This window comes from Dipteris shenzhenensis, chromosome 15 (genome assembly GCF_047967505.1).
Source record: "Dipteris shenzhenensis isolate YYH24624 ecotype China chromosome 15, Dip_SZ_1.0, whole genome shotgun sequence".
Taxonomy (NCBI): Eukaryota; Viridiplantae; Streptophyta; class Polypodiopsida; order Gleicheniales; family Dipteridaceae; genus Dipteris; species Dipteris shenzhenensis.
The window spans coordinates 18,037,323-18,060,073 of NC_141610.1; the positions used below are offsets into that span (position 1 = coordinate 18,037,323).

Genomic DNA, 22,751 nt, shown 5'->3' on the forward strand with positions numbered 1-22,751 from the left:
TACTCATATGGATGAGGGTGACTCTATGTCTGAGCACCTTACCAAACTTCAGGATTTGCGAGAGCAATTGTTGAATATTGATGAGATCATTCCAGATTCAGAGATGGTTACTACCACTTTGAATTCTCTTCTCGAGTCTCATCTTGGTTTTCACACCTCATTGAACATGTCTTTGAGGGGGGTTGGCAACCCTCTCACCTTTCATGAGTTGATAGGGCTTTTGTTGTTGGAAGAGCAGACACGTAAAAATATGGCCACACGTGCAGGTGAACATGCCACGTTTTCCAAGTTAAAGCCAAGGGCAAAAGGTAAATAGCATACAAATCAGCTTGCAAATCAGTCTAAGGCTGATTTTGGACAGCCTTCACAAAAGGCTAAGGGTGATGCAGAGAAGCCCAAGAAAAAGGGGAGATGTCACTACTGCAAAAGCCCGGTCATTACATTGATGAATGCAGGAAAAGGCTTCCCAAGGAGAAGAAGAAAGATTCCGGTATGGTTGTCTTGGATACATCAGCCTCTCATGCACATGAAGGTGATGCTATAGCCAATTTGATTTTGCGATGAGATCATGGCACTATCATTGTTGCATCCACCACTAGTGGGAAAATTTTAGTAGTGGATTTCCCACGTGGAAAACAAAGATGTAGTTGCTCCTCATGAGAGAAGGTTTGGGAGACTCTTTCCGGAGACGAACCGATTGCAATGAGTTCAAAGCAGGAAAGATATAATCAGTGAGCAACATCCATTGTTGGGCTAGGACTTGTTGATTCCTTGGTGCATCACATTTATTCAAACCCATTGCCAAGCAAATCTAGGAGAGACTTGAAAGTATATTTGGCAATAAAATCACAAATTCTAAGGTTTTTTAAAGTTGAAGTTTTATGATGGTTAGAACGAAGACCTTATGGCTTTGCTTCTAGAATAGGACAATATAATAAAAGAAGATCAAGCTAGCATGCCAAAGCCATTTATAGAGCACAAAAATGGAGGACTAATAAGAAGATCCAGTGCCAATAAGGGTCCTTTGTTGCGTGTTGTCCCCCTAAAACAATTGTATTTTTCATGTATTTTGTGAGAGCTTAGTTTTAGGCTTCTCAATCATATCCTAGTACCCAATTAGAGTAAGGGGGGGTTACTGAGTGATGCTCTCAACTGTCAATTGCAAGCCAACTAAGGGGAATGCTGTCATATAGGAAATGTGGACAGTAAGGCCCACGCTTTGCAGTGTTGTGGTGGGGTTTGAGTTGAGTTTTCTCTTTGCGTATTTGGTCTCACTAACTTTGCTCCAGCCTCCGAAGGGGGTTTGTTGGGCTATTTCATAGCTAAGGTGTGGGAACTAAGCTTATATTTGAGAGTGGTGTAAAAGATTGTGTGTTTGGAGTGTGTGAAAGGTTAAGTGACCTTTGAGTCTAGAAGGTCAAGATTAGAATCTTCCTCACTCCCACACCATGTTTCTACAAGCACGAACTAAAGCACACATTTGTCAAGCCATGGATAGGCGCTAGGGCTAAGACTTATGTAGGTGAAAATAGAATTAACAAAGGAGAGAAGGTTTTTCTTAGGATTCCTTCCCACACATAGTCCTTGAATACATGAGAATGCATGAAGTTATCACCTTGATATTGTGGGACGTGGTTATTTCTAAAAAGAGAGGCCAAGTAGCCCATAGATTGGAATGTGATGTAATGTGTTTTCCATAAGCGTGGTCAAGGGCCAAGTAGTCAATGTCTTTGATGTTGGATTTGAGACCAATATGCATATTCATATTAGCATGTCACATGCACCCCTGTAGTTGGGTGCAATGTGACACACTGGCTACAAGTGTGTAATATTTCCTAATAGGAGATTTTGTCGTATGCTGTGACTCCTTTGTGAGTCCTTGCCCAGGGACAGTTAGGCACAAGCTACGTAAGTCAGTCTCTGAGCCCTAAGTTAAGTCAGTTAGTCTTGTTCACTGGTACCCATTGGAGAACAGTAGGTTACTGTTTCTATCTTAGGGTTTAGTTAGGTCTAGGTCATAGCCTAAGTAAGGAGCCCCAGAGACCCCCTTAAAGGCTGACCAGGAAGACCCAAGGCAAGCAGAAAAGTCAGCCTGCAAAGGCTGCCCAAAAAGTTCCCTGTCAAATGAGCCAGGGGGGGCTATTTATAGGCTGAAAACCAAGCCAACCAGCCTGTAAATCAGCTGACTCAGTCAGCTGTTTACAGCTTGTTGGTTGGCCCAGCCAGCCCTATAAAAAGGGCCTTGGCTGCCCTCTTTCCTCCTTCAGAAGCCCTCCAACCTTCAGCACTTCCTCCGCCAACCTTCAGCCCTCGGAGCAGCCTCTGTGCCTTCCCTTTTCTGGCCCTGATCAGCCTCAGTTCCTTGGCCATCAGTCAGCCATCTGTGGGAGAAGTACATGCAGCCCTTCAGCAGGGTGTTGGACCAGCAAACGGAGTAACGTTTGGGTAATTGTTTCAGCAGCTCTTTACAGTTCTATTTACAGTTTTGCACAGCTCTCAGCTCTATATTTCAGTCATCTCTCAGCTCTCTTTTAGAATCTATTACTCCTAGCTTTCACTCTCTCACTCATGCAATAACCTTGCATCTTGGTGGACAGCACAAGCCTCTTCCTTGCCTTGCAGAAGTGCCCTACATTGTCAGTGTGGACAGCATCAAGATCTTGGTTTCGGTCGGTATTGCCTCTGAGGTCTTTGGGTCTGCAATACGTGTGTACAGTGTACTCTTCAGAAGCACGTTTCCGTACTCTCTCGAAGAGTGTTATTTGTATCTTTCAGTTATCCAAGTATAAAGCGAATTTTCCCTTGATTGGGTGAGGGGGCCCTCAGTGGGTACAGGGATCCAATCGGTTGTCGACTCTGTTCTCTCTCTACCATCATCTCCTTTCTCTCTCAATGGTGCATAACGCTAATTCCTTGTCGCTAAAGGTTTAAAGAAGGTCTTCCTGTGATTACACGATCAGATTACCCTTGCATGTTACATAGGGACATATAAATAGTCATATGCCTAGAGGCAAAGAAATGACTATTGGACTTTAATGTAAATTCCAAGGGTTATGAAAAATTAAGTACACATATTTATGACAAGTGGCAAGAGAACCACTTTGGGAATTAGAACCATGGGGGTGACATGATCTCTATCCATTAGTGAACTTACATGCATGTTATCGAGTTGAGGTGACTTTTTGTGTTGGAGTTATGATCAGTGTTGCACAGGTTGGAAAGTCTTAACGCCCGTTGTCCGGAAATTTTGCATAGGATTAACGTAGAGCTTGGCTAACAGGTTGATGTCGCATGGTGGAGGTTTTTTTAAGTCTGGCATCCAAAACCTGGTCCATGAAACTGCGTGCAGTCGGATCCTTGTCGCTGCACGACGTAGATCCCATTGACATGAATCCCTCTAGCTGTCTCTGGAGCAATACTCTTATCATTTGATCCTCCACGCGCATGATCCTCCTCCTCTGGTCCTCTGGATGTACTTTGTCTTTCCAGCATCATTTGGGCCACTCAAACTTGTCAAAGTCTTTGTCACCAACCTCCAAGGCAATCTTGCATTAGGTGCAAAAAGCCTCCTCAATGACAGATCACCCTATCTGTACGTAAGGCTTTCACCCTCCATTCTCCAACAACTAAAAAATAATGTGCGAATAGTCAAGCCTCATTAATAGGATAAAGGTTGGTCTCTAGGTTAGGGCCACTTGTTGGGCCATGTGTATAGGGTAGAGTTGCATTGTCGGCCCAGTGTGAGGCCTGCCAGCTTATAAAAGGACCTGGTCTTCACTCCAGGCATCTGACTTCAGTGGCAATTCAGCAGCAGTTGAGTTAGATCAGCAGTAGTTCCTCCCCTGCCCAAAAAAAAGAGAAGAAGACTGCAGCAATTTACGCAGGTGATTCAGCAGATATACAGCAGTCTAGTCTTCCCCGTGGGCTGCAGCATTTCGTGCTTGCAGGGTGGGACACAATCTCAGTTTTCCACAGCAGTAATAACAGCAGCAATAGAGCTCAGTACAGCTAGTACCAAAGCCCAAAGACCCTCTGCATCTTAGTCCATGAGGTGTCTTCCATAGCCACATAATGGAAGGACAGCATCTCAGAGATTAGGTTGGAATGCAACTACCCCCCCCCTTTCCGACCAAAGACCAGCTTTCTTTCAGTTTAGCTACAAACATGCTTCTGCTTAGACGATCCATTGACATACATCCGAAGATGGCTTCAGTAGTTGAACATTTATCACATGTACCAATGCAATCACTGAAGTAATGCTATTTGTGATTCCTTATAATTGTGTTCAGGCGAGATGTTAAGCTGTTGCACAACTCTAGAAATAACATGAAGAGTCCGCTATGCTGGGGTAATGTCAAAGGCTTCGTCGTCCTTTTCATTAACATATATTGCATATTGTGTTAGATGAAAATGTGCCACATGATCAAGAGATTTCTGGATGTATTAAAAGCCGTTTTTATTCAGGGCTCTTTGTGGATTAAAATAGGTAAGTTCATTAAGGTAGATACTGTATGCGATATAGGGAATCGATATGCACTGTTTGAGGATGAGCAAGACGATTCAAAGTTCAATATATTTACGATTTATCTTCTGTCTTTTGTGATTGGAAGGGAATGCTAACTTTGAAAAAACAAATTGTCCTTGCAGGCTGCCAGATTTCAGTTCATGAATTCAGCCAAAGTATATGGTAAACAGTTGAAGTTAACTTATATTCATCCACAGAAGCCAAATGCTACTGTTTTGGAAAGCTCACTAGCTTTCAATCCAGAAAACAAGCTGACTGGCAAGTACAGCTTTCATTCAGGAAAGGGTTCACTTAAATATTCGTTCGTACATGGCTCCGGTGTGACACTGGAACCTGCATTTGATTTTCACTCAGAGGCATGGAACTTCTCTGCATCTCGGAAATTTCTGGGAGATAACAATCTGAAGGCCTCATATGAAACCTCAAAGAAGGTGGTTGATCTAGAATGGACTAGGGAGTCAAAGGAAACGGGATTTTTCAAGGTACTTAGACCTGTGTGTGATTATGGAAGTGGTTACTTAAACCTTTCAGTTAGCGTCTTCTAACACATTTGAGTTACTTACTAGGATGTCCTTTTTGTTGCTTAAAAGTACAACTTTGTGAGTGTTGGAAATCAGCAATGAAAAGCTTGAAACTCACATCGATAATACCGGATTTAGCTTTCTATTGGGGTAAGAACATAGCTTCACCTAACGAGGAGAGTTAGTGGAGATTGTACAGTCCTACACCAGGGCCAGTCTTCACGATGACCTATGTAGCCAAGGCACATCTCACATGAGGACAGGGGCGATAATGATTTCAGACAGATTTTCAGGACTCCGCGTCGAAGGGATGGCTAATGATGGTGAGGCCGACAGCCATGTACTCTGCACCTTTCTTGGGGTCTGACATGACAGTGGCTAAGTGGCGATGCTTCGAGAGGTTGCAGGGGAATATGGGTTCCTGGATGATCCAGAGTAAGCCCTCAATCTCCCACCAAATCATACAGGTAGGGTTTGCCATGACACCGCTCAAGATCGATGCCATCTTCCAGACGGTTACTTATCTTCATAGGCTTATGGTTTGACAAATAGGGCATTCAGATGGACCATCTCCCGGTCTCATAGGATGAGATCAACCGTATTATAAGGCTTGACCTACTCGAGCTTTATTCGTCATCACAGACATCTATCGTGACCATTTCTTGAAAGTGTTGTAGGATGGAGTGATCATCATATCCTAGTATCTGGAGGATAGGTGAATTTCACATGCACTTAGGATTGCCATTGGACAGATTTGGGTCTCATCTCACTAGTTGAGGATTGAGACAGGGAGAGCCACAGGTACACCCAGTGAGTAGCGGATCTGCAGATTATGCACTCTAGGGGAGATAGAGACGGAGGAGCATTTCCTATTCATTGTCCGATTTACTATGAGATCCGTGGACGCTATCATTGCCTCTTCTAGGGGGGACATGGCTTTGGACCCCTCTCCCGACTTATCCACTTTAAGGACCAGGTCTTCGTTGGCCTGTATTTGGTGGAGATGAGACGACATAGAGAGATCCTTCTACGCCAGATCACAGAGTAGGAGAGGGTTGTGCTATAGGAGACGGGTGGATCGAGCCCAGCGACACATCACAGATTTCTACACATTTGAGTCTGCTCCGGGCATGTTAGGATAGAGGAGGAGATTGACGACATGAGGGCAGTATGGATCTATGGGACGACATGATGGCAAGAAGGGAGGCAACCAGAGATGCAGGAGCCACACACGATGCAGCGACGGACTAAAGCATGCACGTTGAGGTCCAGCCCATCATAGCTCTATTCGATGGAGACTACCTGATCAAATGTGTCACTATTGATATGGCCCATCGGATACAGAGATCATCGAGTCCACGCCCCCCGCCACAACATGAGACGACTAGATAGACACAGATACGAGATATTTTCGCAGCTCTTAGGAGAGCCACCATGGCACCTGAACCATGAAGAGAGGATCTCACAGACGAAGCATTTGCTAGGAAGAGAGTTTGAAATGACAGACTTCGGACTGATGCAGCTCTATTTGGGGATTGAAGTTTGGCAGGAGCCGAAAGTGTTGATTTGGTTGCTCCTGTCCCCTCAGATATTCATGTGAAGGAGCTTCCATCTATGAAGCAATTTGTTGCCGATACCTATGCCATACTCCAAGCCAATGGTACTTATTTGGCCGAGCTTCATCAATGCTAGTCCGAGCTTCATCAGGAGCTCCGTCAGCAGCTCCCTTTCTCTTCTACTCCTCTTTCTTCACCTCTTGACAAGGCAAGGGGATTATCACTACTACTCCACCATCGGCAAGGATCCTCTGCACTCCTAGGCCAAAAGCATCATTCATGAATTCTTTTACAGTTCTGGCAGAGATAGTAGAGTTTGAGTTAGAGGAGAAGTTTGTACCTTCTACCCTTAGGGAGCAGCTTGTTCAAATCACCGTGGATAGAGCTTCCCCTTCTGTAGGTGTGGGAGTGCTTTCCCCACTTGACGTCCCTCCTCTTAATAGGAGTAAAACAGATCTTCATTTCATAGCTGAAGTATGCTGGAGAGATACTGAAGGCATTTGGCATGGCTGAGTGCAAGACAGTTGGTACCCTTATGGAGATTGACGCGAAGCTCTCAAACGAGGATTCATCACCACTGGTGGATGAAGCAAAGTACAGAAGGCTTGTGGGCAGCTTGATTTACCTGTGCAACACACGGTCGGACATCAGTTTTGTGATTGGTGTACTAAGCAGGTTTTCCAATAAGCCCCGGGAGAACCAATGGAGGGTAGGGATGCGGGTGCTGAAATACATCAAAGGCACACTTGATTATGGCATCACCTATACCAAGGGCAATATCTTGACCGAATTCTATGACTCAGATTGGGCAGGAAACGTGGACAGTAGGAGATCAGTGACAGGGTACTGTTTCTCTGAATGTACCTTCTAACTCCATCCTTGAGATTGAGTCTAGCTATTAGTCCCTAGTTTTCGGACTTTGAGCTTGCTTTTTGTATTTTTGAGTTTTGAGTTTAGCCTATTTTAGCATAGCACTCAGTAAGGGGCCCTAGCGAGCCCTTTGCCTCATCCCATTGCGGCTTGTATGAGCATGTGTCACTCTGATTTTGTACTTTGTCTCATAGGCCCACAAGGCCTTCCAAAGACGTTAATACATCTCTCTCTCTCTCTATATATATATATATATATATATCATGAGTGACTATCATGAGATTGAAACTGCACACTGTGTCATTTTTAGAGGATGACTTTGGGCATGTTCTTGGATTCATCTATACATACATACATACATACATGAATACATACCTTAAGACCCCTTTTTGAACATATCCTCTTCTCAAGGATTGAACGCATGTCAAATGGGGAATAGCCCCCTAGCTGCTTAACCCTTGAAATCTTCCTATACCCTGAAAATCTTGCAAACTCCTAGAAGAAGCTGTAACCTTAAATCCAATTTTGAACCCAACATTTTGTTAGCAAATCGAGATAAAAATGCATGCAATATTAACTCATAAACTCACACAATCGGAACTGGCAGAGAGGATAGTGAGAGAGAATTTGAATGATACAGTACAAATGAGTCACGTTGCTTGCTCATGAAGCCCAAGAGCTCTGACTCTCATGGGAGAATCGAGCTGTGAATCACCATAGAGTCTCTCAAAGGTGGTAGAGACCACCACGTAGATTAGTGCATGGAATAGTGCCACGTGGCATTTGCCTTTCCACCCTTCCGTTGCCTTATTGTTTCTAACCATCCCTGGAGGTTTACCACGCACACCAACTACTAAAAGCTAACACATCTCTTGCACTTGATGTGGGATTATCGCACACACATTGACTCTAGAGCCTTTCAAAGACTGGAACCCTGTTAGACACTTGCTCCGTCCTTGTCGAATGATCTAGACAAGTATGCGAATACCAGCGATGGGCCCTGCTGTTAGCTCAGTACTATGTGAGCAAAAAGTATGAACAAACAAAAGGTGACAAAGAAGTGAACAAAGAGAGGGGAGACCATTAGCAAGTGAGGCCATTTCCTTTGCCCAAACTGAAACAATAAAATATCAATTTCACTTTGCAATGGTCGAAAAGATCCCCTTTGCAACCGCTAGGAAGGGCATGCAACTCACAACTGCCACATGGCACTTTGCAACAAGCTGCAAAGACAAAAAAGGAAGCATCTTACAACAGCTAGCTGCGAAGAGCATTTATACCGCCAACCACTAATTAGTGTGTTATCCCTACAATTACAACCGTTACTGAGGTTAGAACTATTGAGATCTGCCCTGATTGCAGTTGCAGTGAGGATTGATTGACGGTCCCAACAACAGAAACAAGAGAACAACTGTGGCAACCATAGCTTGCAGGGACACTATGTGACATGCATATTGATAATTATATCGGGTAAAAAACACGTGCTATTGAAACCGTTTTCAAATCCGTTGAACTCCTGCAGTCATGATGGCGTCGAAAATGCAAGTCAGTCAATCGTGACCAATAAAGTGGTGCTATGGAAAACCTACTCGATTTCGGTGACAACGGATGTTCAGGAAGAGCGATAAAGGTTATCAGCTAGTTGCGAATATTAAAAGCGACGTTGAGGGAGCAGCATAGTCGCTATTGTAAATCTCGATCTGGAAGCAAAGCATTTGTCTCTTCAAGATAGTGCACAAAGAAGTAAGGAAAAGGGCACGCTCAACACTTGTCTACTATGCACACCCGAGAATTCCTACCTCAACCAGTATTGGGACTCTCCCCTTACAATTGTTGTACTTTCCAAGATAATGCCGGGACACTCTCTAAATCAATTTGGGTCGGCCTGTCTCTAATTGCTCTACCTCTGTTCTTTTTCTTTTCGTTTGGACGCCTGGTTAGAATCTTTCCTTATCCCGGTTCAAAAAAGTATCCGAAAGGTCTTTCTTAATGCGATGTCTATATCTAAGATCTGAATTCATTAACAAAAAGAAAAAGATCTGATTTTATTCGCCTCGACATGCATCTCTACATATATAGCAAGAACTTTGGTTCCCATTTTTTTTTGTCCGCCTTATCACCTGACTGGTTTTATTAAAGTCATTTAAAATTTAATTTGTACCCTTCATGTTTCTCTCTGCCTTATTCCATGACGGAACCCGTATGTAAGCTTATGTTTGGATGATCATTAGTGATGAGATCATTAGCGTGACTTTGACTTATATGTAGTTTCCTTTCATATTTGTTAGTGTATTTTATTTCATGTTTCTTATCTCTGTTTTTGGGGAAAATTTCTCAGTTTAGTCTTATAAAGGGACACATTGACTTGACTATTTCTGCTTCAAATTCTCTCTCGTTTGCAATAGGCTAATAGCATACAATCTTTGTTTCATGGACGGCCTCACTTTGCTTGTAAAGATTCATCTTTACATTTCATCAATGTACTATAATGTAATGGCTTTGGTCATTGCAGTAGCATACAGTTTGCGTAACATGGATGCCCTCGTTTGCATAAATTCGCCATTGCATTTGATATGCCTTCCTACTCAAATTCGGCACAATGGTTTTGGGTTACATGTTATCCAGGGTCCTTGCCCTTGCAGGTTCAACTAAGTGGACTTTCTTTGAATCTCTTTCTTGCTCCTTGGATTCATCCCGTTTGGCCTCTTAACATATGCCCTCCCCTCCTTATCATAATTGACCGACTTTATGTAAGACCAACTTTAATCTAATAATTTTACTCATGTAAGACCACATAAAAAAGGGTCACGTAAGGGGGCTTAATAAACAGGAACGAATAGCTTGAATGAGGAGATATGACCAATGGAGGAGGGAGTGTACCTCTAGGTCAAACTCATTGGTAACGCTTCATTGTTTTTTTGGATGTGCTACATTTATACTCTCTTTATGACCTACTGTAGAAGAGTAGTGTATAGTATCCAGTTCATATTTATCTAATTGGCCTTTATAAGAGTTGATCCTCAAGAGACCACAAGGGTCTAATGAGCAATAATAGTCTTGCCATGGCCTCATTTACAGAAAATTAGGTTTTTTGCCTCGTCTGTAATGCTAGACACTGATCAGGACTCTTCGCCTTAGTATTGTGAATAATGATTTACTTTGAAAGAAGGCTTAAGCTGATTATTCTTGCTGTTTTATGGTCGTCACAAACCTCGAATGCTTTTTTGGTTGTCACAGAATTTCAAGCTTGTTAGTCCTGCAATTTGATGTAGTTGTATGAGTAGGCCTTTATTCTTGGATGAGTTAAAATTTTGTTTTGCCACGATGATGCCAGCTCAAAACACTGGCTTCTGACTTCTTATGCTGAAACACTGCAGGTCTTATGCTCAGTCCATGCAACTCCAAACAAACCTCCCAAGTTTTCTTTGGAAAGGACTTGGCATCTGGATTTTTGAAGCTGCCTTAAGGAGGGTAATGGTTCTCCTCTTTGGCTTCTAATATAGGAATGCAATTTTTTTTTCTTTGCAAAGCACACCTCTCCTTGTATTTTGACAGAGTAGAAAGGGTGGAGTGTCTCCCAAGGTTTAATGTACAACTGTAGGTTCTCCTCTCAACTGCTGAGCTGAAATAGGTCTTTTGGATGAATGAACATTTGTTTCTGAGAAAGCAATTGACGGGATCATTTAATTAACATTCTTTCAAAATTTATCATGTTTGGATGTGGCAATTTTTTTTGGTGGGATTGTATGTCTACTTCATTTTTAGTAATTTAAATGTTGAAGAGTTTTGAAATGCTGTTTGTAATTTCTGTGTGCACGACATAAATTGAGACCAGATATGGACACATGAGCATTTTGTTCCTGTTGATGGCGTGGTGTAGTTCAAGGGATGATGCCTACGTCTTACTTGCGCAATCGTTCGCAGGGAAAGAACTATCTAGGATTTGTACAAAGTATTATTTGGACGTGATACATCCATCTTGTAGGTTTCTTCTTTCCTATCACGTTGAACAACTCATATACTGAACTGTGTCTGTAACAGATCTCACAGACGTTGATCTCTCTCTCTCTCTCTCTGTCTCTCTCTCTTCCCGACCCATCCTTGTCAAACGGAAAAGGCTTCTTTTTTCCCCCTGCCAGTTAGGTTACAGAGTAAAAGGAGTTAGGATATGGGAGCTCTTATTTTCACTGTTTCTATGATAGTTTACCACGAGTTAGCCAAACTTCTACGCATGTTTATTCCTTCTCAAGTTTGACTGATTTCTAGTATTTGTTGTGCAGCCAGTGTTATATTTTTAATGTGCTATTAATAGTCTTCCTTATGCCTGTTGACGTAGTAGTGGTTGTGCCTCCTCTAAAGGCAGCGGGTGGAATGATGAGTATCATAAGCCTATCATGCAGGGGGTAAAGAGGCTCTTCATCTTCGCGTATGGGTTCTTGAGAGGGCTGAAACCATGCATGTGAGGACTCGTTTGCAAGTAAATGATAGCTTCCACTGAAGTATAGGTGTATGAAAGAAGATGTGTACGAGCCAATATAATCAATAGCTCCCAGGGCTGCAGGCTGCTTTGTGTTGCTGCTGTGCCTCCGTCACCTATTTCAGCTGCCCTTTCTGTCTTTTATTGTACAGCTACCTGGATGAATGATGGATTGTATCACCAGCAGTATATATTTGCATGTTGCTAGATATCCCATCGACACTCGTATTGTTGAGAAGTCATTTTAGGTATCTCGTAAATCAACCCTAAAGGGTTGATGTAATGTATCGGATGTATCCGAAGGATGATATATTGCCCTCGTTTTATTTGCAGGACGAAATGTACATAAATTGGTGTCGAGTTCAAGACGGTCTTTTTAATTTGTAATCAATAGGCTCAGGGTCGCACCCAAGGTTGAGGGTGGTATTTGAGCCACCTCCATCGGTGGATAAAATGAGATTCAGAAACCTCAAGAGAAGAATTAGATTAGTGAGTTATTTCTTGTTGATCTGGAAACAAAGTTCAAGTGGTATTGTTAAAAGTACGTATTGGATGCTCTTGATGAGTTGAAGAGGGAAGAGCGTATGATTCATCGAGTTTTTTACATTGGATGCTCTTGATGAGCTGAAAAGGGAAGAGCGTATGATTCATTGAGTTTTTTACATTCAAGAAGATGAAGGACTTGACTACCCTGGAAAGGCTTGAGAGCGATGATACAAACGAAGAGATCTTGATGAAGGTGCTATTTCAAAGTTAGCTTTCCCATTTTGGGCTAGGTTTCTATAAGAGAATATACCAGATGACAAGTTAAATTTAGAGATTTGAATCAAGATGCTATTTCGGAATATGCTTTCCCTATTTTGGGTTATGCTTGCAAGGGAAGGAGAAAATTAAAATTCAGCTTTTCGTTGGTAAGAGGAAAGCAAGAGGCCCCAAAAATCATGTAGCAACTTTGCTGCCCAAAAGCTAGAAGAGAGGATTGATACAAGCTAATTCAAGGTTTGTAAGGATGAATAGGGACCCCAATTGGTGATACAAGCTAATTCAAGGTATGTAATGAGTATATAGGAGTCTTAAAATTTTAATGTTCCCAACAACCAAAACAAATATTGGACACTAGGCTTGACCTTGATGTTTGAGGAGGTGTACCATTGGGTCTTTTTTATGAACAATACTTGTGCATGTTTATTTTTCAGTATTTGCATGGTACATGATTGGCTCGAAAATAATATTCGTAACAAGTCTAGCTCTTAAGGTACCAATTGAAATAAAACCTTGAAATGTGTAGTCCAATAGAACCAATATTCTCTTTCTCCACACAATTGTTGTTTTTTGTTGTGGGTTGAAACCAAAACCTTGTCTGAGGCTTAGTTTACTTGGGCTTCAAAAATTTCAGCATGGGTCTTTAGTTGAATATTCTCTTTCTCCACACGATTGTTGTTCTTTGTTGTGGGTTTTGGTTGATGTGGTACTAGTTGATGTGTTTGATATCATTTATCTTTTCTTTTAGTGCCTTGGCCTCTCAAAAGGGTAGGTACTATTAAGTGAGTGCCAAAATCACTTGACATTCTCTTGATGCGGGCCCCCACTATCTTGCCTTTACGTACTACATTAATGTTCATCTTGGGTTCATAATGGACCTGCATTGCATGAACTTCAACAAAACTCTTTGTATATGGTCGATTTAGGATGCGGGCCCCACTATCTTGCCTTTATATACTACATCAATGTTCATCTTGGGTTCATAAGAGACGTGCATGCATGAACTTTAACAAAACCCTCTATATATGTCAATATAGGATGATAAAACACCTCTAATTAAGCTCACAAGGATACCGCCAAAAGTCTACTATGCCACCCCTTTTCCTTAAATCTACGTTCTTTCTCAATCCGTTATATTAGTTTATAGGGAAATTAAGATAAATCCCCTTGATATAGGTTAGAAAACCTTTAAATATTTTCCAAGGGGCTAATATTTTCCTTTATTTTCTTTCGTACCATGGCCTAAAGCTAGCCATAGTTAGGTCTTAGTTAAAGCATACACTTGGGTAGATGATTATTGTAACTAGTCAAATGCCACCCCCCCCCTCCCCTCTCCTTCCCCCTCTAAATTTAATATTGGGAAAAAGTAAAAAGGGCCCCCACCCCTATTGTATAAGAATATGCTTGATCTCAAGAACCCCCCTATTGCATACTCATGTGATATCATAAGTTGCGCTTTGTTAATCCCTCGGGCCTTTGACGAATAACAAATTTACCATGGACATACCTTTCAGCATGTTAACCCCTAGGTTAAGAGGGCCTACACATGATTAGGCCACCAAATTCTTCACCAATTAGTCCACATCAACATAAGAGCCAAGCATGGGCAAGGATGAGCAATAAATATCCTCCTTTAATTCTCCCTCCCAAAAAAAGTTGATGGTGGCTTGGAGTCTCTCACCTCCCAAGAATATTACTCAAATAAAGGCTTTGAAATTGCCTTAAAAAGAGGCCTTTAAGCTTTAGAAAAATATTTAGGAAAAAAGTGTCAAAAAACCTAATCAAATGTTTTAATTCCTTTGTTTGGGAGCTCAATGAGTATGCTATGTTGCTACTCTAATTCCACATACAACGTGTATATCATGCTACTCTATTAGCTACCATCAATTGGATGTCTGTTGTTATCCATTGTGATCAATTATCATGCATTATCATGCCTTGTTGTGCCGTTCGCCTTGTGATGTCTTAGATCGTGCTAACGTTGTGACATATTTTGCCCTAGTCTTGGTGTTACCTTGTACACATCTCATTCATGGTGGACGGCCAATTGTACTCAGTCATTGGTTTGCATGCACTTTTTTGGGCTTCATGCCAAGATTGTTGAATGTTCTTCTATCTCTACACTAGACCTCCATGGTCATTGAGGGGTGGGCTATCAAAGCATCCAATGTTCTTCCTTTTTGTCATTATTTGTAGATATCTAGTTGTGTTCTAGGACACTACTACTTTGCTCAACCTCACTCCAATGACAATGTTGATGGAGAGGAGGATCTTCTATTGCTTGATAACTTGAATTGATATGTTGCAAGCATGGGCTTGGCCTTGATTATATACAATCTATAAAAGCTAAAGGCATGAAAGAAGAAAAAATAATCTTCAAAAAACTAGAATTTTTATATTTTCTCTATTTCCTTATTTTTCCAATTCTCTACAACTAGTTCACATGCACAAAACTGAAACTAGTCCTACTTTTGCTAGGAGCGTGCAGATTGAGCTGTGGTCAAACTATGGAATTGTCTCCTCAAGCTCTTCTGATTTATAAAATTTTCTTCAAAATCATGCATCCTTCTATAAGGACATAGAAATTTGGCCCACTAACAAGTTCATACAAGTGGAACCAGTCATTAAATATACAATTTAGCATGGATTACACCTACATAGCCATAAACGAGCAAGGAATAGAAGCAATATGAATGAATTGTCAAGTCACAATAAAAGCTACACTATGAAAAGGCCTAATAATGGACTCTTGCATGATTCCCATTTTCTATAGCATTACTTCCACCAGCATGATTAGTTCATGAGGCAAGGGGGTCACATGCCAAGAGAGGTGAATATGGTCAAATCGATGTAGGGGTAGTTCGAGAGTGTGACATTTTTTATTGGTTTGTATGTGTGGAACTATAAACTGGACTCTTGTTTGATTCCCATTTTCTATAGCATTGCTTCCACTAGCATGATGAGTTCTTGAGGCAAGGGGTCACATGCCAAAGATGGATATGACCAAATGGATGTAGGGGTGGGCAGTTCAAGAGTGTATGAAAATTTTATTGGTTTGTATGGCTAGACTATAAAATGGGCATATGGTTCATATGGAGATTCTATGAGAAAAAGCACAGGAAGGGTTAGCATGATGGAGCGGGCATGTGTGTAAACACACACTTAGCTTCATCAAGATAGTGAGTGGTTCCAAGATGCACAACAGGTGGATAGTTGTTCCCAAAATTTCACGACAAGTGCATCCTCTTCTCTCTCTGTAGTGTAGTGTGTAAGCACATTAACATGAACAAAAAAAGTAGTCGGGCACATTTCTAATTAGCAATGCTTGCTAGATGTATTTTAAAACCTCCAACACTCTTCTTTTCAAAACTAAAATGTATTTGCTCCCCCCTTTTCAAAGTTTAAAGTATTGTCTTTCACTTACATAAAAACATGGACGCATGAGAGGAGCTCTCTCTCTCTCTCTCTCTCTCTCATGCACGCGCATGTGCACCTGCACGTGCATACACATACACACACACTTCCTATTCATTTCTTTTCTTCCTTAACTTTTACTTTATTTTTTCCCCTCCCCCCCCCCCCCCCCCCCCTCCTCCCTTTTCCTTACATTTACACTCTCTGCCCTTTCTTTCTCATCACAACCCTTTTTTTTTTTCCCTACTTCCCCTAAATTTCCCCTAATTTTCCTAACCCCTATTAATCCTTCCCAATTTTCCTACCTTTTCTTTTTTCAAAATCCCCCCCCCCCCTCTTTAATCTACACTCTCAAGACTTTCTCTCTCTTTTACACTCCCTAATTTCCCTTTTTATAAATTTCCCCTATTTTCCCATATTCCTTATTTTCCTATCTTCTCTTTTTTCTAAATTTCTAATTTTCATACCTTCCTATTCTTTCCTTTTCCCTATTTCTCTAATTAATTTCTTCCTTTTTTCTATTTCCTATTTTCCTATTTTACCATCTCCTAAAATTTCCCTATTTTCCTAATCTCCCTTTACTTTTTTTTTTCCAAATTTCCCTTAAAATTTCCCATAACTTTTAACTAAGCCTAAAATAAACTAACCTTTTTTTCCATATTTCTCTTACACTAGGCCTAATAGTAACTTTTTAACTACACCTAAAATTAAACCACCCACCCCCTCCCTCCCCCCATCCTTATTTCCCACTACGTGCGCGCTACCTTCCTTCACTCTCTTCGCTTTACGTGCCTATCAACAACTCGCTTTCTGTGCCTCTCCCACTTCCCTACAGCACTCTCTATACCTCGCTTTGTGCACTTCCACTCCCCCTACCACCTAGACCTTTCACCTCCCTGACTCTCCCTACCCGACCGTCGCTCCTACATATTTAAAGCCTCACATCCCTCTCCACTCATCTCACCTACTTTACTCACGCAACCCCATTGCTACACAGTTGCTCCTACTCTCTGCACCCACGACTACGCTATTGCACTTAGCCTACACCTCTTCTCTGCTCTTGTTGCCTCCTCCCTTCGCAGGTGCTACGTACGACCTGCTGCTCCGATGGCCTTCTTCTTCTCCAACCAAATCTCTCTACCCTTGCACCTCCCCACCACCTACTCTTCTCCTCTGTCTGCTGCTCGACTTTGACAGCATGGCCACGTCCTCTTTGTTCATGCCCTCCTTTCCACTCCATTACGTGCGACGATGCTTTTTTCAATCATGGACTCTGAGGTTCTTTTTTAACCCCTTTCTTTATTTTTTTACTTACTCTTGTTTTATTTAACCAACCCACCCCCCCCCCCCCCCCTTTCCCTTTTTTTCAGTTTTTTTATTTCATAAAAAACCCCCCTTCCTCTCTTTACTTTCCCCTAATCCCTCGAATGCTTTCTTCTATTCCTTCAAATCCTCGTCGACATCAATTCCCCTCCCCTTTTTTTTTTCTCGTTCTCCTTTTTATAAAATGGCCTCCCTTTCCTTTAAACTACCAATTCCCCCTTCTTTTCTCCTTACTGTTCCTCGTTGACATCAAACCCCCCTTCTCATTTCCCTTTTTACAATTACATGTCCCCTTCCTTTTATATATCTTTAACTCCCTATTCCCCCTTCTTGTCTCTTTACTAATTTCTTTTTTCTTTTCTCTTTCTTTTCCTTTTTATATTTATCCTTTCCTTTCTCCCCCCCCCTCTATTTTTGCTTCAAACCCCTAAAAAAAAACTCCTTACCTTGATCTTCTCTTCTCTTCCTCTTACCATATCTGTTTGCACCTTAGTTTTTAATTTATTTGGTAGTTTTGTCTCCCTACCTTTTCCATTACTTTATATTGCAAAAAATTTCTTAGTTGTCATGACCCCCATAAGCTTGCTCTTCAGCTTTATCTCCTCTAAATAATCTCTCCAAAAATTTCTTTTCTCTCCCTATTTTTCTCTTCTTCATAACTATTAGTTTTTTTCATTTCACCTAGTCCTATTGCTTATGCATACGTCTACTTCTTCACCCCCTTAATTCTCTTAACATAATTCTACACACTCTTATTGATCACACCATACAAATTTTTTTGCCTTAAAAATATTTTTTAACTAGCTTTGTAAGTCAATGGTAAAGCGTTTATCTTTATTGTGACTCCGATAACAAGGGAGGGGTGTTTATGACACCTGTCTTCCCAACTAAGGATTAACTGGTTCTCACCATGTTTGTTTTGTTGGATGGTGGCAGGTATGTAGACTCCCCTCTTCAATAAATGTGATGCTACCAACGACTTTCCAAAGCTTCACTACTCGCTTTATCTCTTTTGGAAAAAATTGTTCTTCCTTTAGTGATGTCAATTCCTTTTTTGTGGATATTTATTGCAAAGTATTCCTATTAAAACATCTCTTTTTTCACTCCAAAATTTGTCTACTTTTCACTATGAAAGGGGTGTTGTTAATGCCTACTACACACACACACACACACACACACACACATGAATACTTCCCTAACTATGAATTATTCTTTTATGTACCCCCATGAAATCTCCCATTTACACTTTCTTTTTAACCACCCCACATACCAAGCCCACTAATCGTTCCATATCTCCTCTAATACCTTCTTAACCGATGCACTCATTCGCTCCTTACTCCACTTGTGACTTAAACTTCACTTGTGGCTAAATTACTGTTTTGAAATTATCTAAGAATCCATATGATTGTCTATATTCCTAGGTAAAGCAATAATAAGCCGGGGAAAACATGCATTACATGTTTACCCAAACGTAACTATCATTTTTTAAGCACCTAGTTTGTTTGGATGCTGGCAACAGGTAAGTAGACCCTGACCTTGGAGCTTGGACTACCTAATGGATTCGACACATTTGTACTATTTCTTTGCTCAAATTTGCAACCGCAATACAATGAAAAATTCTATTGCCTATCCTATTACTAAGGTCAAAGTTATGTCAATTTTATTTTCTTAAAAAATTTAAACTTTTTATTATTATCCAAATGATTGAATTAATTGTATGGTTTATTTATTGATGGGATTATCAAATCTAAACACACACAGAGATCTCCCAACTAGCCTTTGCTAGTACCATACAATTAATTCATAATCATAGGATAATTTTAAGCATGGCAAAATCTTTATCATTGCAAGTATTTTGGTCCCTTTCGTTTGTGTACTTATGGTTACTATTTTGTGTGCAGTAACATTGGTACCAAAAATTGGATTTTGCTTGTACTGATGGCATTGTGCTCTTAAAACACTTTTACACTCATCATAGAAATCCATTTGTCTAGCAATTACTATTAGGTGGGGAGTAAGTTCCTCATGGTGGGCTTACTCGTGACCATGTGGTATTACCTCTCGGTTGGGGGTGGGCCACACACACACACACACACACACACACACACACACACACACACACACACGCACACACACACACACACTTTCATTTTCCACACTTTCACTATAATGTTACCAACAACAACCCCTTTTGACCCCGGTTGTAACCTCTACAACCCCTAATTCAACATTTGTTCATTATCCCCTTCCAACCCTAGCTTAGCCCTCCTTTTTGTTAAATTTAACGAGTAGCATCCTATAATTTGTTTCGCTTAAATAGGTAGATGCATTAGTTCAAATTGAGTTATGGTCATAACCCCCCTACCTCTCTTGTCTTTGAAAACCCCCCCAAGTAATCTTTGCCCTAACTAATCCCTAGTCAAAGTTTTCCCCCTCATTATTTTCATTTTAAGTAGTATTTAATCCCTAAATTAATAAGCCCCCTTAACTCTCTCTAATAATTTTCATCTACTGATGTTTTATAAGAACTTAACTATTAACAACACACACACACAAAGTAAAATAAAATAAATTTGATTAGTAAATGTAGCTCACACATGGAGATACTTATTTCTTTACACACGAACACATGCACACACACACATGAATACTTCCCTAACTATGAATTATTCTTTTATGTACCCCCATGAAATCTCCCATTTACACTTTCTTTTTAATCACCCCACATACCAAGCCCACTAATCTATGACATTATAAACATGCCTTCTAAATAAGGAATGGTTGTTACTACGGACCTGCATTTATAGTTATTTTGCATATATAGTCATTATCACCTACCCGTCAGTAGGGTAGGTGTCATTAAGCAAGAACCAAAAGCTTGAGACATTCTCTTGATGATGTGGTTATCAAATCTTTGACACTAATGGCCCCATCCATCTTGCATTTATGCAGTGCGACAATGGTCATCTCGGGTTTGTGTCTAGTTGGTGAAGATGATGTTCACTTGGGTGAAGGGATCATCTCTTACCTCACCTCATTATTTTCCCATCCGGTCCATCCTTGTTTTGCTTGTTGTTCACTGCTCAGCCTTTGTTTGTTCCTTTTGGGTATTTTTTGAAATCCAATCTCTTCATTAAGGTGGTTTAACCTTACCCCTGATTGATGCTAAAGCTGTGTCCTCATTGCATGGATGTCTAGTGGCTAGGTCATGTACCTTAAATTTGCTAGGTGTTTGCTATCTATCAAGGCATTGGAGGCTCACCTTATTCTTGAAGTAGTTTGGTGAATCTTATAATATTGGTCCTTGTCCATCTTATCACAGTTTCCTATCTATGGGGAGTCAAGATCCTTTTGATGTTGTCTAGATGCGATCTAGACCCAAATGGCTCTTTGCCATGCTAGCTTGGTATCAAAGTGAGGGAGTTAGGTGAAAGCAACTCCATCGTCTACACTTTGCATTTCCTTGAGTGATGAGTGGATCCTCACCTTGACTTTGGCGAGATTTGATCTCGAAACCAAAACCTTGTCTAAGGCTTAGTCTACTTGGGCTACAAAAATTTCAGCACGGTTCTTTAGTTCAATATTCTCTTTCTCCACACAATTGTTGTTTTTTGTTGTGGGTTGAAACCAAAACCTTATCTGAGGCTTAGTCTACTTGGGCTTCAAAAATTTCAGCATGGGTCTTTAGTTGAATATTCTCTTTCTCCACACGATTGTTATTCTTTGTTGTGGGTTTTGGTTGATGTGGTACTGGTTGATGTGTTTGATATCATTTATCTTTTCTTTTAGTGCCTTGGCCTCTCAAAAGGGTAGGTGCTATTAAGTGAGTGCCAAAATCACTTGACATTCTCTTGATGCAGGCCCCCACTATCTTGCCTTTACGTACTACATTAATGTTCATCTTGGGTTCATAATGGACCTGCATTGCATGAACTTCAACAAAACTCTTTGTATATGGTCGATTTAGGATGCGGGCCCCACTATCTTGCCTTTATATACTACATCAATGTTCATCTTGGGTTCATAACGGACCTGCATGCATGAACTTCAACAAAACCCTCTATATATGTTGATATAGGATGATAAAACACCTCTAATTAAGCTCACAAGGATACCGCCAAAAGTCTACTATGCCACCCCCTTTCCTTAAATCTACATTCTTTCTCAATCTGTTAGATTAGTTTATAGGGAAATTAAGATAAATCCCCTTAACATAGGTTAGAAGATCTTTAAATATTTTCCAAGGGGCTAATATTTTCCTTTCTTTTCTTCCGTACCATGGCCTAAAACTAGCCATTGTTAGGTCTTAGTTAAAGCATACACTTGGGTAGATGATTGTTGTAACTAGTCAAATGCCCTACCCCCCCCCCCTCCTTCCCCCTCTAAATTTTAAGTTGGGAAAAAGTAAAAAGGGCCCCCACCCTGATTGTATAAGATTATGCTTGATCTCAAGAACCCCCATGAAATCTCCCATTTACACTTTCTTTTTAACCACCCCACATACCAAGCCCACTAATCGTCCCATACCTCCTCTAATCCCTTCTTAACCCATGCACTCATTCGCTCCTTACTCCACTTGTGGCTAAATTATTTTTTAAAAATTATCCAAGAATCCATATGGTTGTCTATATTCCTAGGTAAAGCGATAACAAGCCGAGGAAAACATGCATTACCTGTTTACCCAAACGTAACTATGATGTTCTAACACCTAGTTTGTTTGGATGGTGGCAAGTAAGTAAACCATGACCTCGGAGTTTAGACTACCTGATGGATTCAAAAACTTTAAACATTTTATTATTATCCAAATGATTGAATTAATTGTATGGTTCATTTATTGATGGGATTATTAAATCTAAACACACACACAATGTTTATATGACCCTCTTGAAACTATAGAAAACAAATCATTCTACCTCTAAGGAGCCACAAACATTGTTGATCAACACTTGTCCATTCTAATGCTATTGATATTATACAAGCCTTGTGGAGTACCTCCACCTCCTCCTCCTCTTCATCATCATCATCATTGTTGTCCTCTTCCTCAACCCCTTGTTCTGACCTCTCTCTCTCTCTATCTCTCTCAACATCAAAGTAGTGTTTAAAACAAGCCCTCCTTTCCTTCCTCTTGAATCCTCTCCATGTTCACCCTCTCCATAGATATCTAAAGAACTGTGCATCTATATTTGATTAATAAATGTCATTGCAACATAAAGAATGTATCCAATGGAGGTAAAGACATGTAACCACTATTTGCATGAAGTAATTTGTGATATCTTGGCTATTTCATTGACTAGTTATCGTAG

At 40.7% G+C, this 22,751-nt stretch overlaps 1 protein-coding gene across 7 annotated transcripts in view; it reads left to right on the forward strand.

Annotated features, from left to right (window-relative positions):
- LOC147893479 (outer envelope pore protein 24, chloroplastic-like) overlaps positions 1-13,057 on the forward strand; it is a 28,963-nt gene extending 15,906 nt beyond the window's left edge. The window contains exons 2-5 of one of the 7 annotated variants that reach the window (XR_015542231.1): positions 4,648-5,007; positions 10,850-10,943; positions 11,397-11,453; positions 11,812-12,276. Coding sequence is in view for 4 of the 7 variants with exons in the window: in XM_087385955.1 (XP_087242081.1) it covers positions 4,648-5,007; positions 10,850-10,927 (438 nt within the window). In the remaining 3 variants the exon portion in view is untranslated. The other 6 variants (XR_015542232.1, XR_015542230.1, XM_087385955.1 and 3 more) reach the window with 6 other exon arrangements.
- Positions 13,058-22,751: the final 9,694 nt, after the last annotated feature.